Source organism: Meleagris gallopavo, chromosome 7, assembly GCF_905368555.1.
Source record: "Meleagris gallopavo chromosome 7, MGAL_WU_HG_1.1, whole genome shotgun sequence".
In the NCBI taxonomy this organism is placed as follows: Eukaryota; Metazoa; Chordata; class Aves; order Galliformes; family Phasianidae; genus Meleagris; species Meleagris gallopavo.
The window spans coordinates 15,659,533-15,684,217 of NC_139410.1; the positions used below are offsets into that span (position 1 = coordinate 15,659,533).

Below are 24,685 nucleotides of genomic sequence, written 5' to 3' on the forward strand. Positions count from 1 at the left end.
GCCTGCGCGGACGGCACCACACCTACCCCCACCCCCCACGGGGCAATATTGCCCTGATATAGGGCCGGAGCGGAGGCACGTCCCGCCCCGCGGCCAATGGGAGCCCGCGAGGGCAGCTCGCACCGGGTATCCCGGGCGCCGCAGGCGTCCTGCCCGCTCCCTGCTGCCCGCGGTCGATGGGGCACGCGGGCACCTCGAGTGCCCAGGCGTGACCCTACGACGGCCTGGCCTTGGGACGGAGGGGACGGCGCCAGGAGTCGGGTGGCCGTTCTCTTCTCAATCCTCCTGGGACCGCTCGGGATCTCCCACTCGCCGGAGTGGCCGCTGCCTTCGGAGCCGCCCGCCGGGAGTTTGGAGGGGAACCCGCGCCTCCACGCCGCCCGGATTCGTGTCCCCGTGCCGTCTGTCCCCTCCCGGCCTGGGGGAGCACCCGCGTCTGTCCGCACCCGGGGGGGGAATGCTGCACCTCCCGACGCTTAATGGTCTCTCTCCATCAGATAAGTGCTCTGAGGGCTCTCCAAAGTGAATCCCCGGTCTCTCCGTGCTAATGGGTTTTCACTCTTCCCTTGGCAATTCAGCGTTGCTTACTGAGTGTTCACGGCTGGCACGGGAAGCTCACGGAGCAGCAGCACGGGAGTGCGGCCAGTTGCGCTGCCCAGCTAAACCTCCGGCTCATTCTCCTGCTCTTCTCCCTGAATGGCAAAGAAGCGGGGCTGTGAGCCCCGGGCTCCGACAGTGATCACCTTTCCCTGACTGGCTACCTGGGAGGCTGGACCGTCGGTCTGAGCTACCTAAGCCACTGCTTGGATGCTGTTGGGTTTCGTCCAACTCCTAAAACTAAAAGTCGTGTCGATGCTGTTCAGAAAAGCAGAAGGCAGAGCGCACGTGAGCTTGGCTGACCTGGGACTGAACAGACGAGGGACAAAAGGAGGGCTGCATTATGCAGTTTTGACTTAAGCTTTGACTTAGTTTAATTTTCTCAGTTTTAGGAGGTGGCTATGGACAACTGGGAAATGCAGAAGTTGCAACTTGCCACAGAACTATTTTGGTCCTCAACAAAGGCATGAAATTAAAACCCCTTCACCCATCATCCAGTGCCTTCTACTCAGCAGCCCAACAGCTGGCTGGTGGCAGCGAAGGAACAGCATGGGGAGACATGATCAGGGCATTTCACTGGCAGCCTCAGCTCCTGCCCATGGGGGTTTGACTCTGCTCAGCCCCATCGTGCCCCACTGGTGGCACTGCTTCGGAACCGGCACGCTTTGCTTCCCTCCAGGGGGAGGGACACATCCCTGGGGCTGGTGGACACAAGACGGTAGGGGGAAAAGGGACAGTTCCCTGCACATGGGCTCTGAACGGCAGTGAGGCTTTCTAACAGCCCCACTTTCTCCCCAGCGCATTCAGCCCATCTGCTGAGAGAGCAAAGGCTGACACATTACTCGGGACTGAGCATCTTCAAACAGAACCCTCACTGTAAGCCCAGAGCCCTGTAGCTACAGGCACAGCTACGGGCTGTGCTGCCCCAGTGCACTGACAACATGCCATCACTTACACCGCCATGCTCAAAGGACAAAAGTGTCAGTTAAAAGTGCTTAAATCAAATATACCTGCTTAGGAAACCCTAAATGTTGAGGGAGGGGTTAAATTCTAGGTGAAGCTTGCTCAGCACATCCAAGGCAAGCAAATAGGTTTAGAAAATGTCATTTTCTGACCAAGCAGAGGTCTAGAAACACCATGCTTCCTTTTTAGCAAAGAAAGCTGTCCAGTAGGAAAGCATCTGCTCCCTCAGGGTCCCCTGCTACAGAAACTCCCACTGCAGCAAAGCAGGCAGCGCTGGCTCCAGGGGAGGGCTTCTGTTTGCAGAACACAACTGCTCTGATTACACCTAAAGCTGTGTTCTAAATGCTAAGCAAGGGCAGACCATGTTAATGCTAACATATGATCTTCCCATTCACCCATCTGGATCCTCTTACCGAGTTTCTCATTCGTTACCTGTTTGTTTTTGCACAGCTGCTCAGGGATGAGGAAAGCAGAAGCCACTGCTGAACACAGGCACAGTGTCTCCCATTGCCATTGACTTTTGAGGAGTGAACTGCAATTCTCTAAGGTCCCAGATTGCACAGTACTCCGAGCAAAAGTCCTGGTGATGGGATGCTGAGCGACTGCAGATGTTTTTTGGCAAGAGGTCTGTTGAATAAGAGCCTCTGCAAGTTTGAGGAGTAGGAAGAAAAATAGTTAGAAAGAAGCATGAGAAGAATATGAGGGCTGCCAAAAGGAACCTATGGCTGTCCAGGAGCTCAGCAGAGCAGTGACAGTGAGAGTCAGGGGAACTGCTGGGGCACAAACCTCTGGGGGAGCGATGGGACCCGCCAGCTCTGTGCCAGCACATGTGCTGGAGGCAGTGGCAGCCCCATGCCCGAGGCACTCCTCCAAAACTGGGTCCTGGAGCTGCTTGGAGCAAGCATCCCTACAGAAAAACACACCGATCCCTGAGAAGAACTTGGGGTACATGGGGATGTGTATCCATCCCTGAACCTGGAATACATGCAGTGGTCAGCCATCAAAGGGCCTGCAGAGGAAGGCTGCTACAGAAGAAGAATCTCTGGGAAGTTTATTTTATTGAGTATGGCTAAAAACAGGAATGTACAAAGGCCCCAGGGCAAAGAGGGGAAACAGTGCTGCTGCAATGGGCAAGCAGGCTCAGTTCCATCATACACACAGGCAGGCAGAGCATCACTTCCTGAGGAAAGTGTGCCTTCCTCTTCCACCAACACCTGCATGCCATGGGCCCCCCATTCCAAGCTGACCCCAGGCTGTGCAGTGAGGCTGGAGCAGGGAGCTGTGCTCTCCCAGTGCATGTCATTCACTACCAGGATCCTTTGCATGAGCACCAAGAGGAAATGCTCTCCTCCTGCCAAGGCTCCCCTGGCAGAGGGATGTCCCCACAAGCCCTGTGCCGTGTTATTCCCCATTTGCTATGGTATGGCCATGAATTTGGTAGGAAGGAGAAGTTACAAGTATGGATCATTCAGAGACACTGCCCACCAGCAAATAAAGAAAAAGTGAACACGGGCCCCAGGGGCTGAGTCGCATCCCATCAGCAGGGAGCCGTTACTGGGGGCACTCCAGCCCCAGCCCAGGCACTGCCAAATGGGTTTTACCCGATTTCCACTGAGCTGATGGAGGAGGAAGGGCTGTGCTGTAGAGCTGCGCGGGCTGTGATTGATGAACGCTCAGATCCAGCCCCCTCCTCCCCGCCAGCCCCACTTCCCGAGAGGACCGCAGCACACCCAATGCCCGGCCCCACCGGGCGTTCGGTCTGCAGAAATGCTGCTTGAACTCCGTTCTGGAAACAGAAGAGATAGCCCTTCGTAATCCGCAGCACATCACACTGTGCCCCACCAGCCACGTGGCCGCCGGCTGTCCTGGCAGCGCTGGCCCTTTGTGCTGCCCGTCTGCTCGCTGCCTTTGTTCCTTCAGGGCTGTGGGAGCCCAAGCGGGTGTGCGGGCAGCCGTCCCACTGGGCACACCACGTGGCACGCGACAGGACAGAATGGCAGCCTGGGCTCCTTCCAGCTGCCACCAGTCACCTCTCAGCAGCAGCCCGTCAGCTTCCACCCCCTTTCCCTGTCTTTTTCCTGAGCAAATTCCCTTCCGTGCCCAGATCTCCCTGCAGGCATCTCCACAGGGCTGGCACGATGCTGACGTTGTGCGGGGACCCCAGAGCTGAGTCCTACCTGGGGCAGTGGAGCTCCAGTTGCCCTGCCAGTGCCCAGCAAGCCAGTCTTCTGGTCAGTGCTGATAGGGTTCCCAGTTCAGGCACGGTCCCATGCTCCAGCCACTTGGGGGGGACTGGGTCTGATGGTTTGCAGTGCTCTTGCCAATGGTGCAGAGGGCATTTGGCTTTGTTAGCCCAGCCCCACACAAGTGGCATTTTCCCATTCAGGACTGGGCTGCTGTTAGGATGAGACCAACAAGCAAAGATGCAAAGCCCATGAATGCAATCAGGAGCACAGTCTCACTGAAGCCTGGAACACCTGGTGTCCCCCAGTTGGAGCTGTCAGAGCTCCCAGTTCCAGCTCAGTGCTGTGGGTTCTGCAGCAGGGTGCAGGGCTCTGCCTGCAGAGAAAGGCAAGGCCATGTGAGCCCCAGGGCTGGCCTTGGCCACTGAGTTGTGAGTCAAGGGGTAACCAGAGCTCAGTGCATCAGATGCTGCTGCAAAGGAGCTGAGTTGTTCCTCCTGAGCATGAAAGGAGCTCCTTTGTAATTTATGAGTTCTAAACGATGGGCCAAGAATAAGTGTGGCCTGTGCCAAAGTGTCTTTCTCCTCTAGATTGCTGATGCTTGTACAAACATTGTAAAAGTGCCAGCGGTCTCACTAAAGTAGCATTACTTCTAATAATTAGGTTATCATCGTGGGCTTCTGCTGTGTTACAAACGAGATGCCTCTGCCAGAGCCACGGAGAAGAAAGTGAATTTATTCACAGCAAGCCCCTTCACATATGCTCCTCCTCCTCCCCGCTGGAGACCCAGTGTACAAATCCTGGCTCAGTGTGAGCAGGGACAGGGCCAGCGGGGTGACACTGTGCGAGTCAGCCCTTCCTCCCCCAGGCAGGGAACAGCTTTGTGAATAAACCGATGGTGTAAAGCAGAGCAGCCACTGCTCAGCAAACAGCCCCGAGCAGGAAGGTGGGAAGCACCTGGGAGTGATGTGCTGGGCTGCACTGGGGTGACCCCCAGAAAGGGAGCTGCCCAGGCCTTGTGCAGCGTGTGAGACACATCGTGGGTGGAGAGCACACAAAAGGATCTGCATGGACTTCTCCAGTTGCGGCGCATCGATTACAGAGGGGTTTGGAGATACAAACATATCTACACATACAGAACATTGCAGAAGTGTATCTCATGAGTAGTGTCCAGCCTTACTTTTCACACTGTTATACATTTCAGTCACTCCCAGATGGATCTTCTAAGAGAGTTTGTATGAGGACTTTAATAGAAAACAATCTTAGGGCTCAGAATGGTTAAAATATGTCTCCAATCAAAGTAGTTTATTCTGTTCCGGTTTGTTTACAGATCTACAACACATATATCCAAATCCGCTTGGGTCAAAGTGAAATTTAACAAAAGATACACTTCTCAACGCGGCACAACATTGCTCAAATCGCACAGAGGGCAAAATAAAACCCCAAGTAACATTTTGTACCGTTGCTGTCCGGCCAAACACCAACACCAGAAGGTGGGGAGGGGAAAGAAGGAAGGAAAAGAAGAAAGAAAGGAAAACGTGGCTGCGTTGGCCAGAACTGGAGGAGTTAATGTGTTTCTCACAATGGTAATTCCAGGTTCTGTCTTAGAGGATGCAGAAGGAGCTGCAGTGTTTGCAATCTGCAAAGTGAGCATCAGAGAGCTTTGTGAGGAATGCAAAGATTTGGTTAGTCTTTAACTTGACGCTTCTAGCGACAGATATGGCAGTCTTCTCGGGGCGATGTGTGCCGTCGGGAGGAGACCTCAGTGCCTTAAACAGGAGTATCTCTGAGAGCCCAGTGAGGGGTTCAACACAACTGCTTAACTAAAGAGGAGGAAACTCGAGGTTTCAGAGCATCTTTCCCTTTTCTCTTTTCTTTCATTTTCCCTCCTGTCTTATAATTTTCCCACTCTCCTCATGCATTCGCTGTCCCAGTCGTGGCAGAGGCGGCTGGGACCATCCTGGCCAGGAGCCCCAGACCCGGCTGCACGTTTCTGATTGTCAATTTTCTTTCAAAGTTTATTTTTATTTTTTAATGATAAAAAACAAGAGGAAAAGCTCGGGCTTCCAAAGATGTCTACAAAATTGATTTATGGTTAGTATAAAGACAACAGTATAAATAACAAAGGAGGCGGCAGCTGCTGCACGGATTGCTATGGAGACCCTAATGAAATTAGCGCTATCAGAGGGTGTGGTTTTTTTTTTCCTTTTTTTTTTTTTTTTTTCCCGCTAAGCTTCTAATTTCTTTCCTATTTCAGATAGCCAGAATGCAATTAAAAACAAAAAAATAGAAAAAGTAAATAGCCCACCGAAAGAAGGTGTGCTCTTGTACCCGGTCAATAAAAAGGCGCGAGGCTCCGCGGGCAGGGCCGGCTCTGCACCCACCGCGGGGCCGGCCCGGCTAAATAAATACCCGAGAAATAATTCCCTTTTCTTCTTTCTTCGTGAAGTGTAACGGCTCCTTGCGTGACGCCGCGGTTTGTTTCACCCTATTAATGACTTACGACTCGCTGTCTTAATTAATCCTTACACAAACTACGAACACCAGCCACGGTTACGACTGCTCACCACTACGCTCCCAACGGCTCGGGCCGGGCGTGCTGACGGGCGGGGCGGCCCTGCGTCGGGCTCCCGAGTGTCGGCGAAGAAACTCTACCAATAGCCACATAAATACATTAAGACGAGGATAAATAATCAGTGATACAAAAATGTCTCGCTTTCAAATAATAAATAGGTATCGTTTAGTCCGATGCGATCCTTACGTTACGGAGGAATTCATAAATTAACTTGTCGGAAATAAGCTGGGCGCTCACAGCTGCTCTAACACACCTCAGCGCGACGCGCTGCTACCTCTACGTGATCCCTACGACTTACCTCGGGCACACCGCTACCAGCTACCAGTCCCCGGGTCGCGGCGTATTGCACTGCCGTGCTCCGAGCGGCTCGGAGCAGCAAAGGGGCGGCCCCGGGGGGCACGCACCCGCCCCGTCGGCCCCGTCCCGTCGGAGGAGTGAGGTAATAGAGGCGAGCCCGCTCCGCTCGCCGCCGCCGGTCCGGCCGCTACAGGTGCGTGAGCTTGGGGGCCTCCTGCAGCCGTCCCTGAGACGCGTGGTGCGAGGAGAGGTCCGTGTAGGTGGGGTGGGGGTCGCAAGGTCCGTGGTGGTGGCCGCCGGGGATCTGCGCGGCGCAGCTGTAGTCCACGCTGGCGGAGGAGGGGTGCTGCAGGTGGCCCAGGTTGAAGACGGGCCCCGAGGCCGGCATCGAGTCCACGAAGTTGCCCCCGACGTAGACGGGGCTGCCCTGCAGGCCGGGGTTGCCGAAGCCGCCGCCGCTCTGCAGGGGGTGCGGCTCGTACTCCGCGCCCGCGTAGCGCTTCTGCTGCGGCAGGCAGCCGCCCAGCGGCGCCGTGTAGGCGGCCAGCCCGTACATGCTCTGCTGCGCCTTGGCGAACGGCGTGGGCGACGGCGCGTCGTAACCCAGGCCGCCGACGGCGGGCAGCTGCCCCGAGTAGCCGGCGTGGGCCGCGCCGCTCAGCGGGGGGCTGCGCTCCGGGGACTGGCCCGCGGGGGAGTGCATGATGCCTTTGGCTTTCTGGTCCTTTTTGTACTTCATGCGGCGGTTCTGGAACCAGATCTTGATCTGCCTCTCGGTCAGGTTCAGCAGATTGGCCATCTCCACGCGGCGCGGCCGGCACAGGTAGCGGTTGAAGTGGAACTCCTTCTCCAGCTCCACTAGCTGCGCGCTGGTGTAGGCGGTGCGCACCCGCTTGGAGGCCGGCCCGGGGGGGCTCTTGTCCTCGCAGCTCTCTCCTGCGGGAAGATGCACGGAGAGCCGTTGGTCCCCACGAAAGCCCCCGGGGACCCCGGAGCCCTCCGCCCCTCCCGCTCCGCGTGGGACCGGGGACGGCCGCCCACACCTCTCCCTCCCCGCACCCCTCCCCTCCTTCGCCACCTCCTTCGGGGCCCTCGGCCCGTGAAGGCTCCGTCGAGGCCGCGCCCGTCGAGAAGACGGGACGGGATCCCCCGGGCCGCCCCCTGCAGCCGGGCTGGGGGCGCTGGGATGCAGGGGAAGGCCGTGGGAAAGACATCGGGCCACAGGGCGGGGGCTACCTGAGGGGGGGCAGGTGCTTTTCTGCTTGGAGTTCTGCCGGGATTCCTTCATCCAGGGGAATATCTGCTTGCTGAGGGTGGCGGAGGCCGAGCCGGAGGCGTTGGGCCCCCCCTTGGCTTTTTTCGGGGGGGGCGCGCTGGAGGGATTGGGCGGGGAGGACGGCGGCAGAGCCGGGGGCTGCTGCTCGCCGATGCCGGGGGGCTGGCTGCCCCCGGGGCCGCCCCCGGCCGTTCGCATGCAGCTGCCGCCCAGCTCGGGGCCCTTGGGGGCCGGGCCGCGGCCGGGCGCGGAGCTTTGCACGGAGCAGGCGGAGCCGGGGTACTCGCCGTCCAGGCCGGCCGCACCGTAGGGCTGCTGGGCCGCGCCGTAGGGGTAGGCGTCGGCCTTGCTGTACGTGTAGCCCCCGAAGAGCCCCGCGTTGTCGTAGTAGGCGGTTTTCTGCATCTTGCTCTCTGCGATCGCCAAGGCCCGCGGCCCCTGCTCAAAGATCATTGACCGCCGCCCCGCGCCTCACGTCGTCGGCCCGGGCCACTCGCCGCCGCGGGAGCCACCTGGGGAGGGGGACAGAGGGGACACAAGAGACAGCTTCAGTGCGGGGCGGCGAGGGGCAGTGAGGGACACCGGGGAGAGAGAAGGGACACTGGGGGTGGAGTAGGGAGCGTCGGGGAAGGAGCGGGGGACACCGGGGAAGGAGCAGTCACCGGGAAAGGAGAAGGGGCACCAAGGAAGGAGCTACCCGAGAACGATGGTGCTGTGGAGGAGCAGGCACACATGACGGGGTCCAGAGGTCACTTTCTCGAGGCCTCTGGGGACAGACCACGCTCGGGGCCCGGCGGCGGGTGGGTGCCGTCCCCGGGGACCCCCGGGCCCGCACCGGCAGGAACCCCACAGCCGCCTGGCGCCACGCGTGCGCACGGCCGCGCAGGGCTGACATGATGGATGGAGCCGCGCTGCAGCCGGGCGAAGGCAGACAAACCCCGTCCCCTTTGTAAACCCGGCCTTCCTTCTTGCCCGGATTCCTCCGGAGTTAAAGGATAACCGACGCCATTCACTAGCTTCACTTTGCACCATAAAGGATGTCGCAGGTCAGCTCCCCTATTTTAATGCCGTGATGAATTAAAATTCTTCACCCGACGTTTCTCGTCCCTTTCATTCGTCCTCAGCAGAAAGAACCTGAGACACTTAGGATTATTTTTAGGGGATGGTTTTCACTATAGACGTTGGGGACCTCTTTTAGCGGCCTGCGAACTCTCCCCGCTCCTCTCCCCGCCCCCCGATCGGGCTGTTCGGGTTTTAAATGGATGGAGCGAACCCCCCCGCGTCGGGCTGTTGGAGCATTTGGGGCAGAGTGATACCTTTCCCCTGGCTGCAACACGGGACTTCTGCTCTTTTGTTGCAAGACAGAAACTCGCCCGCAGTTTTGTTATGGCAAAATTCTCCGTTCTTAATTTTTCGCTGTATTTTTCTCGTTGGGTTGGGTTCTTCTCTGACATTTTCAGTAATTTTAAAGACTAACACACACTTCGGCTGACTGCATAGGTCCGTAACTCAGTGTGTCTTAGGAGTTTGTTGTATTTCTACAGGGTTTGAGCCTATTAACACACCAGAGAAAAGTAGCTAGAAAAATTAGAGCAGTGTCTGATAATTATCATTTCCCCGGCCCATACTCATGCAACATCGCAATAGCACCTCTCTTTCCCCCGTGGCGATTGGTACCACCGATACCTTTCCTAAAATTCCGCGCCAGTCACGGCCGTGCGGGGGGATCGCAGCCGCTGGGGCAGCTGAGCTCGGCCGGCCCCAAACTTCCCAAACAAAGCCCCGCTCTTCCCAAACAAAGCCTGGGATTATCGGGGGGCCGGGAGGGATGGGGAAAGAGCCCCTTTTCCTTTCCTAGAGAATGTTGGTGAAAGAGCATCTAAGGAAACGAGGGGTGGCGATTCAGATGATTTCTAATAAACTGTTCTTGATCTTGACGGGTCTTGCAAGTATTTTTGTGCAAAATAACTCCGTCGCCCGTTTCTCCCTTCCAGCATCTGCGTTTTCGGGAGCTGAGGACTGAGGACTCCCGGTTGCACGGCGCTGCCTTAAGTGTATGCTTTCATGTGCCTCGGAAAATAGAGCTCCCAAAAGGATGGGCAGAATCTTAAGAAAGAATATTGCTGTTAAGCTGTTAAAAGCCTTATTTCTTTTCTGAAATACCAACTGCTTGTGAACTCTGCTTGAACCTACAAAGAAGGCTATGGGCCATAAATCACATGGACAATGCTCAACTGTTCGGTGGCTCATCTTTAGATCTCAAAAAGAGAGAGAGGGAGAGAAGGAGGAAGAGGGAGACCTTCCAGGTTTTGATTTTCCACGAGTGCAGTGCCCAGGGTGATGTTTTTGTAGCCGACACCAAAGCGAGGGCCCGACACTTGGTTCGGCCAGAAACAGCCTCCAGGAAAAAAAAGTGACATCCAAATGGCGAGGCCGAGCCGTGGGAGGTGGGCTCGGAGGGTAGGGAGCCGCGGAGTATCCACGGCTGTGCTTCACATTTCCCTTCCTCCTCCCCACAGAGGTTAACCTCAGCTGAACCGCCGGACACGGCGCACCATAATGGGGCTCTTTGTCCCAACACCGGTTCCAGCGTCTTCGGGGCTCCCGGTCCCCTGCTGCGCGCCCGCGGAGCCCCGCGCGAGGACGCGCGCCCACCCCACGCGTGTGCGCGGCCGGAGCCGTGGTGCCGGCGCTCCCATATTAAGCAGTTCCCTACTAAAAGTTCCCCCGCACTTAATTCCGCTTAGGATCAATATCTCATATGATACGGAATAAATAAAAGGCGGTGAGAGCGGCCAGCGGAGCGGTTATTAAAGCAGCCGGAGCTCTCAGGGTGCATATCAATGCACCTGTCATTGTGGTTTGTAGCAAAATTTATGACTGCGAGTGCTGTGGCAGTAAACGCTCCGGCCAGGAATGAAAAGGAAAACACTTCCCAAGCCCCAGCACTTTCAGAAGTGCAAAGCAGCCTTCGCGTAGGAGGGAGCCCGGCAAAAGAATTCCCCACTCGGCACATTTCCCGGCCGCCGGCCCGGAGGGAGCCCCGTATATAAGGGACGCGCCCGAGCCGGTAGCGGCCCGGCCCGCGGGCAGGCGCCGAGCAGCCCCGGGGACGGCTGCGGGACGGGACGGGACGGGGCGTGGGGCTGTCCGGACAGAGCCGGGGCTGTGCTGAGCGGGGCCGGGGCACCTGCTGAGTGGGACCGCGGGCAGGGCACTGCGACCTCAGAGAGCGGGCGCGGACTCCCCGTCTCTGGAGCCCCCCGTTTCCCTGGCTGGGCTCGGCTCGCCCAGCCTGCTTGCGGTGGGGCCTGCCCAACGCTGCCGTAGCTTTGGCCTGCGGAGCAGCGGCTGCGGCACGGGCCGCCCGTTCCCCGCAGCCCCGCTCCTACCGAGGGGCTGCCGCCGCGGGGGAGTGGGAGACGGATGGAAAAGGAAATTTAGAGAACTCACCACGCTTTTGTTTTTTCTTGAATTTTGACTTTAACTGTGTGTGTAGGATCTTCAGGTTCCTTTGGATAATCCTTGGGCGCGGACCTGCAACAGAAGTGAGAACTCTCAGCGGAAGCTGTTTTGTTTTGGACTTTCTTCCTTAGGACTTTGTTAATAAACGCACGTCTCGTCCGCAGCCCCTCACCGCTCTCTAAGTCCACGTCAGATCTTTTACCAGACAAAGGGCAGACGCTTCTCTTCATTTATTAATAACGCTTTGAGAGAGGCGGGGAGCAAAAAAGGAAAAAAAAAAAAAAAAAAAGCGAAATACCCCTGGACTGCCACCACCTCCACCGCGGCGAGGAAGAAGGGAGCGGGGGAACTCGGCCCTTTTCGGGCAGCGCGGGGATGGGACCGGGACCGGGAGGGGACGGGGACGGGAGAAGAGAGGCCCCGAGCCGAGGCCCCCTCCGCTCCCCGAGGCGCCCGCCTGCTCAGGGGAGCTCCGCGAGAGCGGAACTACCGCAGGTCCTTCCCTCTGCCCCTCGCTCCCCATCCACCGGCCGAGACAGAGACAGAGAAGCAAAGAAACCCCAGCGCTGAAAACACGCCGCAAACGTTTGTTGCTCGAAAGGCACATTTTGCTTCTGGTTGTGTAAGGTGTCGAGTCGGGACTTTGAGAACTTCAGAGTGCCAGAAATCCCCCACAAAGAAGCCCGGGTCATTATAAAGACGATATCTCGCAGCCATAAGCCTTTGAAATGACCTTTGGCTCGGATAGCAATAACTCACCCCTTAATGAACAACCAACGGAAGCGCCTCCAATAGCTCACAACACAACAGACCCTACAACTTTCCTCCGCGTCTCCCCTCTCCCAGCCCAAACCCGGTAGGATGCGGCGTTACCCCTTCGAATCACCTTAATTTATGCTGGCAAACCGGAGTTGGGGAAGTGGAGCTTCACGATTACACACGGTGCTCGCTCAGGTTCTTGGCCCGGGCCTGTCCCGGGAACGTCTTATATAATATATGCACGTGGGCGTACGTCAACTTTAAGTGCTTTATTTTTTTAAGCAGAGTTCATTAGAAATAGCACTTCGTGGCCTGCGCGAGGAGAGCGTAAGTGGGGCTGCGCAGAGAGCGCACAGCGAGCCCGCTGGTGATGAGCACGGTAAGTTTTCATTTTGTGCCTAATTAATTATCGACTTCTCTTCCTTTTCCGAAGCAGCCTCAGAAGCCGCTCTGGATGCGCGTTCCTCGGCCAGGAGCCGCCAACCCCGCACCCTGCAGAGCCCCGACGCTCTGCAGAGCAGAGGGAACGGGGCGCTGCTCTCCCGCAGCTGCGGTGGAGTTACCGGAGCTCCGACGGGGAAATCTTTACGATTATTCAGGCGTGGGCCCAATATCGGTATTATTGAAATTTTAGGTGAAGTTGTAAGTGAGTGCTTCCATCGAGCCAAATGAAATGCTGCTCGCAGTAATTGGATTCAGCTGACTAACTTGGCAGGCCAGCAGCTCGGAGGCATACAGCTAAGAAAAATGTTCACTGCCTTTAACTTCTCATCGAGCAGAGCAACGCGCAGCAGAAAGACACACACACACACACACACGCACGCACGCACACAAAAGCCAACAAAAAAAAAAACAACTTCTTTCTTCCCTTCCCTCTCCTCACTGTCCGGCCGCAGCCCTACCCCCGTACGATGCGGGGCTCTGCGCGGGGTTCCCCGCAAACACAACCTGGGAGCTCCGCTCAGGCCACGGGTCGGGGCCGGGGGAAACCGGACCCGGGTGGGGGAAGGCAGCCGGGTTGCGGGGAGCTGAGGCCGTTCCCAGCGCTTCTGAGCGGCTGCAGCCCTCGGGCACTCCCAGACAGGCACCATCCTGCTGCTCCCACTGCCCGAACGCACCGGGACGGCTTCCCAGAGGATAAATGTCACCGCGAGCTGCAGCAGCAGAAGCCGGGGGCGCGGGCGGCCAGGTAATAGCAAGACTAAAACAACTGGGGGGAAAAGGGGGCAGCAGCCGCTGAGCGACAGAAATGTGGGGGGAAAAGGCTTGAGAACGCACCTGGCAGGAAGATTTCAGAAACCCAACGGAGGGGCTGCGTTAACAGACGAGCCTGTTTGAGATCGCACGTTACGAACCAGCACGCCTCCCCCCCCCCCGCCGCGGCAACGAGTATCCTGGTGCTCCATCTTACTTTGCAATGGGAGCATCCAGCAAAGTTGTCTCTCCCCCTTTTCTTTGTTATTTGCAATTCCCTCCCTGAAACCACCGAAACATGGAGCTAGGAGAAGGATAAAGCTTTTCTCCCAGCCCTTGGGAAGGAGTTCGCCTTTTATTTAAGCGACATAATAAAAGATAGAGCTTAAAGCCTCCAAGGAGGTGGATGTTACTCCACGCGTTATGGGCAGAGATTACAAATAAATTCCGGGCGGTCTCCGAATAAAGGTGGTAATGCAGTCCCTGTGGGTAAAGGTCCCGTTTTGCCATGCAGTTCCTTACCTGTGTGCCAATTTATCATAACCTGGGCTCCTCACTTTTCAGCATCTGCTCTCGCAGTTCTTAGAATACATCCTTCCCCCTTTGTCTGCAGTCAGCACTGTCCTAAACCTGATCCTGCGGTTTTACAGACATTTCCACACCAGAATTCCCGATAGAATGAGAACAAGCACGGGCTCAGCTACCAATAAAAGAGAGCGAGTGGAAATCGGAATTTGGTGGGGTTAAAAAAAAAAAAAAAAAAAAAATCAACACACGGCCCTTCAGCCATCAGCCTCCCGGAATCAAAGGCAGCAATTGGCCGCCTCTCGTTTTGTTTTGTTTTTAAATCGTGCGGCCATTGATGAATTTTGGGGACGAGCAGGAGAAAGCCCTTTATAACCAGAAATATGGGCACTGCCTTCCAATACAGCCGTGTTTGCCCACGTGATGCCTGGAGCAGCTCTCCGGGCCGAGGCACAGCAGCTCCCAGCCGGGCCCCCCCGCGCCCCGCTCCCGGCCCGGGGCTCCGCGCCTCTCCGCACCGCTCCGCACTTACGCGCCCGCCCGAGCACCGGGAGAAAGGTGAATTCCGCGGGGTTCCCAGGGCGCAGAAATTGTCGGCGGAGGGAGAGGAGAGGTTTGGGACCGGCCGAGACCCGCGCTGCTCCGGCGGCCGTGCGCCGGGCGGAATGGAGTGCGCGGATTTTTGTTTTCTCCGTCCTGGGAGCAGGCGGGCGGCAGGGACTGGCCCTGGCTGGAGGCTACAGAAGCGTTGGAGAAAAAAACAAAAACAGCAAGAACTCATGACATTGCGCCTTAAGCCTGCCTCCCCGTTCCCTGAGCAAGCTGAGAGCAGAGCGAACCCGATACGTATCCATCATGTGCGCCCACAGAGCTCGCCAGCAATTCCAGCTCGGCGAAAAAAAATACATTTATTGGGTTCTCTCTTTGATTTTCTAACGTATCTGTAGCTATAAATACACCAGCCCTAATCTAACATCTGCTATGATTTCATTACCATCCAAAGCACAGGGATGTGACAGTAACGTATTGCCCTACGATACCGACCGTAAGTGCATTGTAACATTTATCTAAATTACATTGCTTTTCCTGACTTTGCAAACCAGTTATAAAAAGATTGGAGTCCGGTGATGGAAGCGTAAGTTCTGTGTAAATTATTGTGTACGGTTTCGGATTTATAATCCTATATTTCTTCGAAACGACGCACTTAAATCTCGCCCCGAGTAAGAGGTAATGGTTCTTTATATCCTTTCCGCCTGCCATCTATTTCGGCGTCTGTGCGCGTCGCGGAGCCTGACTCGTGTGCCCCCGCACCCCGCGCCGTGCGTGCGGGGCCGAAAGGCTGCGGGGTTCGGTGCGGGACTGCGGGGGCTCTCGGCCCGGCGCCCCCAGGGAAGTCCCGCAGCCGTGGGGCGGCCGCTCGGAGGCTCCGAAAGGGGCCGTTGAAACTACGCATGGAGGCCGGCGGGGAGAAGGGTGCACCTCGGCACCGCCACCAGAACGAAGGCATCGCAGGGGGATCGCAAAGCTCCTAAGGAAATGTAAATCCTTCGCGCCGGTGGGACTCCGGCTTTGCGCGAATTTGTCTCCAGTAAAGGATCTAAGAGTTCTTCAATCGGAGCATATGTTCATAGAGCAATAAAACAGAAAGATTTACAGTCTCCGCCCGCCCCCCAGCAGCCTCGCACCCTTTCAGGAATTACTTATGATGATTTATAACAACAACTCCGACAATTGTCAAACTGATAAAATAGCCCAGGCTATATGCGGGAATAAACGCTCTTACGAAGGGGCCGCGATTTATGTTCGGGTCCATTTTACTGCACCTCTTGGAGGAGTTGGGTTTCCTTCCCGGGCCAACGGGATAATATAAAACTTCATTGATAAAAACGTGGGACTCGCGGTGAAGTAGCGAATCTGTTCCTTAGTCACTACCAAAGCACATAAACATTTGTCATCTTTGAATAATTGAATTAATGTGTTATTGTTTGAATGTATAATTCATAACATAGGAAACTTTGTCTCTGTCCTGCCACCGAAACGGAAGTAATAAAAAGCTGCAATCTCGGATTTTTTTAGAAATTATTCCAGCAAGGACAATAAAGAATATCCTGTTTGCAGAAAGCGTTTCCAGCTGACTCCGAGATTTAAGAGAGAAGCCTCAGCCTCGCGGTCCGTATTTCACGGAGTTCGCGGAGGGTGCCTTCCTATCAGCACAACATCCCCCCCTCCTCCCCAATTTTCCCCTATCGATCGGGGCCGAGAGGCGCTGCGGGGCAGGGTGCGCGGTTCCCTTCCCCGCGGGGCCGGCACGGAGCGCGACCGGGCAGCAGCGGCGCTGCGGGCGGAGCGGGGCGGCCCTGCGCGCCCGCGGTAACCCCGCCGTCACACGAGGCGCGGCACGATTTACGACCCCTCTTGAAAAGAAGTTGAGGGCCTCTCGGCGGCGCCGGCAGCGGGCGGCAGATGCTCTGACAGCCGCGTTCCGCCCCGCGCCTCTCCGCGCCTCTCCGCGCCCACCGGCAGCCTCTCCTCCGCCGCTCCGCGCCTCGCGTCCCCGCTCCCTGGGAACCAAAGGTCACCCGCTCCGGCTGCCGGCCGCGGCCGGGCTGCGAGCAGGAAGCGGCGTGCCCTATTTGTCAAGGGTTTGACAGCTAAGTTCATTAAGGCTGAAATAAGAAGGAATAAAAGCAAAAAACCTTTACGTACCGGGCGGCTGTTTTTTTTTCGGCAGCTTGCACGGAGCTAGGTGTGTGGAGAGAGGGGCTGCGCCCTTTGTATATTATATTCTTGGGATCTCTTCAGTTTTCAAGTCTGATAGAGTCCTTTGCTTGGCAGATTAATGACGACTCCGTGTTTCTTAAGGGACGTGCTGAATTAATTATTTCGCGAATCACGTGGTCAGGACTTGTAGAAATCTATTCTTATCATCTTCCTCGCACTTTGAAATTCTGCCTGTTATGACTGTTCCTAGCACGATTATTTTGGTCTCTGGGCTTGCAAAAGGAAAAAAAAAAAAAGAAGAAGAAGAAGAAGAAGAAGAAGGGGGAGGGGGGAAGGAAGAAATCAGGGGAAAGGGCCGACCAACATGGCCGTTGGCAGCGGTGCGGCTCCGCGCAGAGAGGTCCCTATTTACTGTACTGTACAGTGCGCGGGGTGTGCTACGGACTGCGCCTCGCCTCTCCATTCTTGCCTTAACGACTAGCGACCATACAGCACGCAGAGCCGTATTGATGTATCGGGGTAACAGGAGGAGCCATTAAACAGCAGAAAGAAAGTATAATCGCTGAATGGGTCTCGGCGCTTAACGCGGAGCTGTGGATGCGCGGCCCCCGCTGCCCCGAGGGCCCACGCGGGCCGCGCAGCGCTTCTCGCCCCTCTGCTCGGGATGCGGCGCTTTGGCCCCGTGCCCTGACCGCGCTCCGAGGGGCCGAGTCCTCCCTGGCAGCGCTCCTGGCACCAGCGCAGGGGATGCGGCGTTGGCTGAGGTGCTTACGCGGGGTTGGAATATAATGGTGTCTGCCCTGGGTGCACGGGGCAGTCTAAACTCTCCGAGTCTGTGTTTCTGTGTGACCTTTCGCTTGTGTCAGGCCAACGAGTGAAACTGAAGGCCGCTCACTGCGCTGTATTTTCAGCTTGGCGTTGCGCTGTATTTTCAGCTTGGCGTCGCGCTTCCCGGAGCCACACATCTGTGTGGGGACCGAGGTGGCTTCAGGTGGGGCTCCCGCTCCCACCGCACACGCACATACCCGGCAGTCGTTCTAGGAGGGCTTGTTAAATGCAAAGCAGCAGCAAATGGGTGGCAGGCGCTTTTAACTGCAGCCTCAATGTAAATACAGGCTCCAGCTTGGCCTGGAGTCACACCACGATGGCGGGGCCATCGGCAGACCTGTTCAAAGGGACATTTGGACGGATGCAATGCGGAGTCACTCATCTCTTAGCATGGTAATGAAGGGAGGGACAGGCTTTTCGCACGGACCCGCCTCGTAGGGACTGCTGGTACAAGGTACAAAACAGAATCTATTTCTCTACACCTTTTATTATTTCAAATGTATATGGAGGGCTTACATCAAAATTACAGGCGACAATTAGTATAAATAACGCTTTAATCAATGGCAGCAAAACATTTGTAAAGTCTGTAAAAGCATCACACTTTAACAGAGACCAGAGTATTGCTGGGCAACGCAAGCATTTAACAAAGGCTTTGACACACCACGCTTCATCCATGATGAAAATAAGGGGTTCCCTCTCCCGCATAAAACGACCCTGGAAGAGGGTTAAAAATCATAAAAAAATAAATCTCGGGTTCCTTTTCCACGGGAGATAATGACCAGTGGGTGCTCCTGGTCGTTATTGCCCGCATTTCTGACCCTTCGGAGCATTGGCAGCTAGAAGCCATTTATTTGCGTTGGTGCTTTCTGCCCCCAGTTCCCATATTCCCGGGGCTTACAGAGCAATGACAACTCTGCAAACTTGCGGTGCCCCGGCCTCGCTCAAAGGGACGTGCAGAGGGCTATGGGAGCCGCGCCTGCTGAAGCCAACACTCGTCTTGGAGATATTAACATTTCAAAAGGCAATGAGCCAAATTCTGCTCGCAGCTACATCCTTGTTTGACTGCAGTGGGCGGGGGAAGGAACGCTGGGAGCAGAATTTGGCCCTTTAACTTGGGGAGCGATCTCTCACGATAAGGTCTGCTTATCCCGGGACATTATTTTCCGGCCTGGCACCACAGAGGCCAAACTTGGCATCTGCCCCCCGAGTACCGCGTTCTCCCCGCTCCGACCCAACTTGTCACAGACTTTGAGCGGGCAGCGGGGGGCCGGGAGGGGTATTTTCATGGGGAGCAACCAGGGAGAGGGTTGCTTCTTTTTTTCTTCTTCTTCTTCTTTTTTTTTTTTTCCTCCCCCTTTATCCTAGGTTCGCATGAAGAGAGAAGGGAGGGCTTCGGTCAGCTCCGGAGACGAAACGCAGGAATTGGATGGAACAAAACTTGAAAACTTGCCTGAGGAATTCCCTCCCCAAGCGCCGCTGCGAGCTGCTCTCCATGCCAGAGAAAGAGAAGAGCAGTTTGGGTCCAAAAGGTTAAGGGTTTAGAGGTCACTCTTCCCGGCTGAAATACAACTAATCGAATAGAAAATTTGTCCTCTGGGTGAACCTGTTCCTGCAATTTAGCCGAACTTCAGTAAAATACCTTTTCAGCTTCTCAACGTGAAGGCGTCAGAAAAAAAGACGTCTTTACTATGTATGAACTCCGCGCTTTTTGTCGTAGAAACAATGATGCGAATAATGCGGGAATATCCATCTTTAATATCACGACGTGGAGATATTCAAGTATTGCCATGTGCAAGTCTGAGAACTGGGCTAACCTCGAGGAGGAACAAAGAGTTTTCTCCGAGCTCTAAAACAAAAGAGCAAGTCTTACAAGACACTGTGCGGACTGCTAGGGATGAGAAAAGGGCAGAAATTAACCGCTGCCCATAGTTAATCCCGCCGAATGCCCTCGTTCTGAAAAGCTCGCCCTTTATTTTCGAATTTATTCATGCCCGTTTTTGCAGTGTTTTCCCGAGTGAGCTGGGGAAGCAGCGAGTCCTCGGTGGGAAGCACTCAGCCCAGACACGAGCACTTTAACTTACACCGATGTTTCAACTTCCTTTTACAGAAGTGCAGCTTCAGCACTTGCCCCGGCTTTCCTTCTTTTCCCTTCTCCCTTCAATAATGGGATCATCTAGTTAAAATCTCGATGCGATGGTCCCTCTCCCAGGCTGCCCTCGGGGAAGGGAGATAAGGGCTGAGCTTAGATCGCACGAGCAGGGTGTAAAGGGGCAGGTTTGGCTGGGTTGGGACTCAAAACGCAGGCTCAGCGCACTAAACTTTGGCACGGTACAAGCAGCGGCCATAGGCAAATACGTGGTTTAAGAGCAGCTCTGCTCCCGTGCAAACCTCCCCTCCTTCCCTCGATAACTTGCTGAGATTTCCAACAGTTTCAGCCATGTGTCGAGGGTTCCTTAAGAACAATCACCGCCCATGTGAAAAGAACCCGAACCAAACCTACCCAACAAACGTAACGTAGACCAAAAAAAAAAAAGAAAGAAAAAAAAGGAAAAAAGAAAAAAGAAAAGAAAAAAAAAAAAAGAAAAAAAAGAAAGGAAAGAATCCCAATAAACAAAGCACAAAACCAAACCAGTAACCCATACAGCCCGTCCCTCTGTTGGGCAGAAAATAAATCTAAACCCAGCCAGAAATAAGGCATGTAGCTTCGAGCTCTGAATGGGTCAGACCATCCCAGAAATCACATTGATTTTTCACTCCGGGTTTTTCTTTGTGGTTTATTTTTGCCTTTTAAATGACGTATTGCTGGTTAAAAGTACAGCGCCGAGCAGGGCAGACTTTGGGAAGAGATTTCGAGCCCGTTGGCCCCGGTGGCACACGGTACGGAGCAGGGACGCTTCTCACAACAAAGAAGGAAATGCATAAAATGGGACCAGAAAGTTGTGTACGTTCAAGACAAGTAAACATCATACGTGGGCTCGTCAGTCTGGGAAGGTGAGATGCTGCATTTCAGCCCCTCTTTCCCATTTTTTTGGTTTGACTTTTTTTCTTTTTTCTTTTTTTTTAATCTTCACTCTTCTATGTAACAAATAAATAAATACGCTAACACCATCAGGACACAAAATAACCCGTTTTCACTTAATTCCTATGCACAGCTTCTGAAAATTATGGAAATGAGCGAGTAATTTTCATCACACCAAGAAAGGTAAAGCAGCACAAAAAGTTCACAACCGCGAGTCTTTGTGTTCAAATAAAGGACTATGCCATAAATTTCCTGTCCTCAACTTGCTCCAAAAGCATCACACTCGCTGCGTGGGATAAAAAGACAATTAAAAGCAAAAATCCCAGAATAAAGCATCGAACCTTCATTTTCAAATCCAAAACTGAAACACGGGACAGTTTCATTTTCAATGATTTATTACTTTTTATGGACAGAAGGTCTCGTTTAATATTTTCCCAATTCCTACTGCCTGAATGGTGCTTTTTTTCTTTCTTTCTTTCTGTGCTAGCGAGAGGCAAATAAAATAAAGTCCGAAGTAGCGTCATTTAGTCTCCTTTGTACCACAGTACCTTATGGAAAGATGGCAGTTTCTCGAGTCCTTGGCTGCTACACGCAGGTTCTGCTTGGATAGTGTCACTTATGTACAGTACTGGTCAGAATCGAAGGATGAAATGGAAAACGTCACCTCTTCTATAAAGTTGTCAACTCAGTCTGATGGTCCTTGGGAACAGTCTGTAAGTGGGGGTTAGAACCGGAGGAGGAAGACCTGCCCTTAGTGTTGGGCAGTTTGTGGTCCTTTTTCCACTTCATTCTTCTGTTCTGAAACCAGATCTTGATCTGGCGCTCAGAGAGACACAAAGTGTGCGCTATCTCGATACGGCGGCGCCGGGTCAGGTACCTGTTAAAATGAAATTCTTTTTCCAGTTCTAGGACTTGCTGCCTGGTGTAAGCTGTTCGGGAGCGCTTAGGTTCCCCTCCGCTGTAATTGGGGTTCACTGGGAAAGAAACACGGAGAACTTTACAGACCGAAGGGGGACTTTCCGCCTCGCCTTCCCACGCGGCCCCAGCGGCGCTCCGGCGGTGCCCGGCGCGGCCGTTCCGCGGGGCCGGCTGCTACCGCGGCTCCTGCGCGGAAGAGCCCCGCACGCCGACGGCCTATTTCCTCGGCAATAAAAATTTATGACGAGTGTAATTGGCCGCCTCGCCTTAAAGCCTCGCCAGGGCTCGAGCGAGCATCCCTGAGGACACACGCGGGAGCGGGGTAGAAGAGCAAAGTAAGAAGAGGATCCTTACCCGAGTTAACATGGACTTTCTTCATCCAGGGATAAACTACTGCTGGCTGCTTAACTGCTGACCCGTGGGGGGCTTTGAGGGCTGGCTGCTGGCCGCAGGCTCGGGAGTTGGACATTGGAGGCGGAGGACAATGCTCGGCTTGGCCGGGGAAGTGGCTCGGAGGGGCGGACTGCTCCTGTCCGTGACCCCGCGGCTGCACGGCGGAGCCCTGGGCACCGGCGCAGCCAAAGGGCTGCTCGCTGTAGTTTGACCGTGGGTAGAGCCCCTGGTGCTGGAAATCGGAGCCCTGCGAGGCCCCGTAATACTCGGCCCCCTGCTCGCCTAGGTAGCTGCTCTGCAAATATTCCTCGCAAGGAGGAAATTTGGGATCCACATACTTAGAGTTCACCATATACGAACTCATGGCCATTAATTTCGGAAGGTAGAAAATACTAATTTTTCTCGTGTTGTCTTTTTTTCTCCTTCCATAGAGCCCTCCTACTTGCTGTCAACTGAATAAAGTTAGGCGTGCATGTGACCGGCCCGGCCAATGGGGAGGCGGGGAGCCGATCACCGGATTTGTGTGCGCCTCAGAATTTCCACGAATTTAACTAAATAATATACGCGGTGCTGAGTGACCCCTCCGCGCCGGGGTTCGCCCTCCGGGGCCGATCCCGGAGTTTTGGGGCCATTCCCCGCTTGCGGCCGCCTCCCTGCCCCCAGGTGCGGGCAGCCTTTGTCTGAGCGGAGCCCTCACCTCCCCCCCACCGCCCCCCCCGCCCCATCCGCCGGGCGGGATGGCCGCCGGGCTCCGATACGAATAAAATCTCGAGAGAGATGCGGAGCGAGGAGTCGGAGCGGGACTTGGAGGGGGGGAACAGATAAGGAGGCGAGGAAAAGAAAAGACATCAAAGAAGAGGGCAATATGATGTACAATAGACCTGTCCTGTCTTTGTCTCGCAGAGGTCATCCAAAAGTTACCAGAATTTCGTTCTGCTGAATAAAATTAGGCAATCAGTAACTTCTCATTCACTTTGCGACCTCAACACATACGTGGGCACACGTGGGCACGCACGCTCGCTCGCACACTCACATACAAAATGTGTGCGTGTGTGCTGATGAAAGCATCCGGATAACGAGAAACTGTCCACTTTCGGCCACCAAAGTTCAGCCAATTGCACTGAGATGGCTTCTAATTGGGTTACAAACATCACGGGTTTAAAGAGAGAAATTCAATCCTCGCTCATCAACATCCTTCCTGGAGCGCAAGGAAATACGTCCCAGTGAGTCGAGCGCTGCTTTCGCCGCTGTCGTAAATATTTGGGTGAGATTTGGACACACGACAGGGAAATTCTGGCAGCGCCCAGCACATCGGGCTAATTTATGGGGCTTTTGTTAAAGATTCGCTCACTGATTGGCAGACTTCTTTTTTCCTTTTTTCTTTCTTTTTTTTTTCTTTCTTTTTTTTTTTCTTTTTTTTTTTCCCCGAAATATTTTTTAGATCTCCTGAGATTACTCGTTTAAATCCACAGTCTGCCAGCGGGAGGTAGAGCTGAACGACCAGGGGAATTCTCAGAGACGTTCTAAAATCTGCTTAATGGGAGAGAGGCGGCAAAACTTTGGGGATTTCTCCGTGTTCAACACGCACACGTCTTTTGGTTCCGTCAGTACCCAAACCCCTGGCCGTCTGCAGAAAGGTGAAGTTTTTGCATCGACCATATATTCCCCTAGAATCGAATCTGTGACTATATGAATATCACACAAATTCGGTTCTACAGGGTATATATAGACAACGTAATAACGTTCTGTTTTCACCTACCCTACAGCAGCTCCCTGCAATCCTTACTCCTTACTGTCTTCTAAGGAATGCCAACTACTCGGTGGGGACCGAGCTTAGAAACACGGCTTTGCAGGAAGGTGGGAATTCGGGAAGGATTCACGGCTGTTATTATTGACGAAATGGAGCTTTACAACTCTGCACCAACTGATGGCGACGAATTTCGGCTAAGACATCCTCACAAGACCTGCTGGCGGCTTTAGTGTTCGCCGTTTTCGCCCTTGCTACAGAAAACGGACATTCCCAGTAAAAAATAGCTATTTAGAATGTTACTAGTTAAAACCGCATAGGAAATAAAGGGTACACCTATTTATCCTGATACGAATCTGAAGGCATTCTATCTAGTTAGAATTTTCCCACTCGAGGGAAAAAAAAATATATAAATCGAAACAGAAGTGAAACAGGCGACAGCAGAGACAGCGATGGGTGAAAGACGAGGGTAGAGCTGGGGTGAGCGGGTCCGGGGAGCGAGGGGCTGCCACGTTTACCTTGGTGCCATTCTGCTGCTCTATGCGCTCCATCATCCCGCGGGAGCCGCAGCGCGCACCCTCCCAGGTTCTCCCGCGTAGCGTTTATGGTGAAGGGCAGGGCGAGAGGTCATCCCAAATCATTTGCAAACACATCACCAAGTTTCATTATTTTTACTTTGCCGACAGCAGCACACTAGAGTACAAAAGTTCACGAATTGTGCCTGACCCAGCTCCTCGCTGCTGTCCCTCGGTCAACCTCTTCTCCTTCCACTATGTGAAACAGGCGACATAAGGGCAGATAATGGTGGGGTTCGACACATCCAGGCGCTGTGGAGGGCGGATTTGGGGCTGCTGCGTTCACCCGAGCGATGAGCACCGCTCTGCTCGCTGGGCTCCATCTCGCAGCTGCCTGAGCTGGAGATGCCGTTTGGAAACAGCTGCTTTGCTATGGCTGCGGTGGCACCATCCTCACAGCAAGTGCACCTCGAAACCACCCTGCGTCCTCATTCTCTACCCTTTCTTTCTTTTTTTTTTTTTCCCCCTTCCCCCCTCCCCCCCCCTCGTCTCCCCCCCCATCTCCCCTGGCTTATTTAAGCCTCCTCCCAACTATTTCAGAGCCTCTTCCTGGTTTCTCCTCCTCTCGCCGAGGGGAGGGGTTCCCCCCGGGGTTCTATTAACCACCGACCAAAGGGGCAGGGAGCATAACCCCCCCCCCCCCCACAGCT

At 54.7% G+C, this 24,685-nt stretch overlaps 2 protein-coding genes and 1 long non-coding RNA gene across 6 annotated transcripts in view; 1 reads left to right on the plus strand and 2 right to left on the minus strand.

Annotated features, from left to right (window-relative positions):
- Positions 1-5,027: 5,027 nt before the first annotated feature.
- HOXD3 (homeobox D3) overlaps positions 5,028-24,685 on the minus strand; it is a 55,378-nt gene continuing 35,720 nt past the window's right edge. For 2 of the 4 annotated variants that reach the window (XM_085228686.1, XM_085228685.1), the window contains exons 2-4: positions 11,345-11,428; positions 7,852-8,403; positions 5,028-7,551 (exon numbers count right to left, since the gene is read on the minus strand). In XM_085228686.1, coding sequence (XP_085084812.1) covers positions 6,803-7,551; positions 7,852-8,344 — 1,242 coding nt within the window. In that variant the 5' untranslated portion in view covers positions 8,345-8,403; positions 11,345-11,428 and the 3' untranslated portion in view covers positions 5,028-6,802. Of the gene's footprint in view, positions 7,552-7,851; positions 8,404-11,344; positions 11,429-12,242; positions 13,509-16,540; positions 16,823-24,685 lie in introns of those variants that run through there. The other 2 variants (XM_085228687.1, XM_085228688.1) reach the window with 2 other exon arrangements.
- HOXD4 (homeobox D4) lies at positions 17,853-22,740 on the minus strand. The gene is made up of 2 exons (XM_010713589.4): positions 21,675-22,740; positions 17,853-21,376 (listed from the first exon to the last, which is right to left on the minus strand). The coding sequence occupies exons 1-2, from the start codon at positions 22,081-22,083 to the stop codon at positions 21,072-21,074; spliced, it is 714 nt and encodes a 237-aa protein (XP_010711891.1). The 5' UTR covers positions 22,084-22,740; the 3' UTR covers positions 17,853-21,071.
- LOC146543972 (uncharacterized) lies at positions 22,757-23,788 on the plus strand. Its single transcript, XR_014884541.1, has 3 exons — positions 22,757-22,977; positions 23,155-23,350; positions 23,480-23,788. It is a non-coding gene; the product is annotated as an uncharacterized LOC146543972 (long non-coding RNA).

Bases quoted from the DNA above. Each gene is read 5' to 3' on its own strand.
- HOXD4 (XM_010713589.4), bottom strand. From the start codon at position 22,083: ATGGCCATGAGTTCGTATATGGTGAACTCTAAGTATGTGGATCCCAAA. The intron at 21,377-21,674 runs GTAAGGATCCTC...TTTCTTTCCCAG, and splicing joins GAAAGTCCATGTTAACTCGG to TGAACCCCAATTACAGCGGA.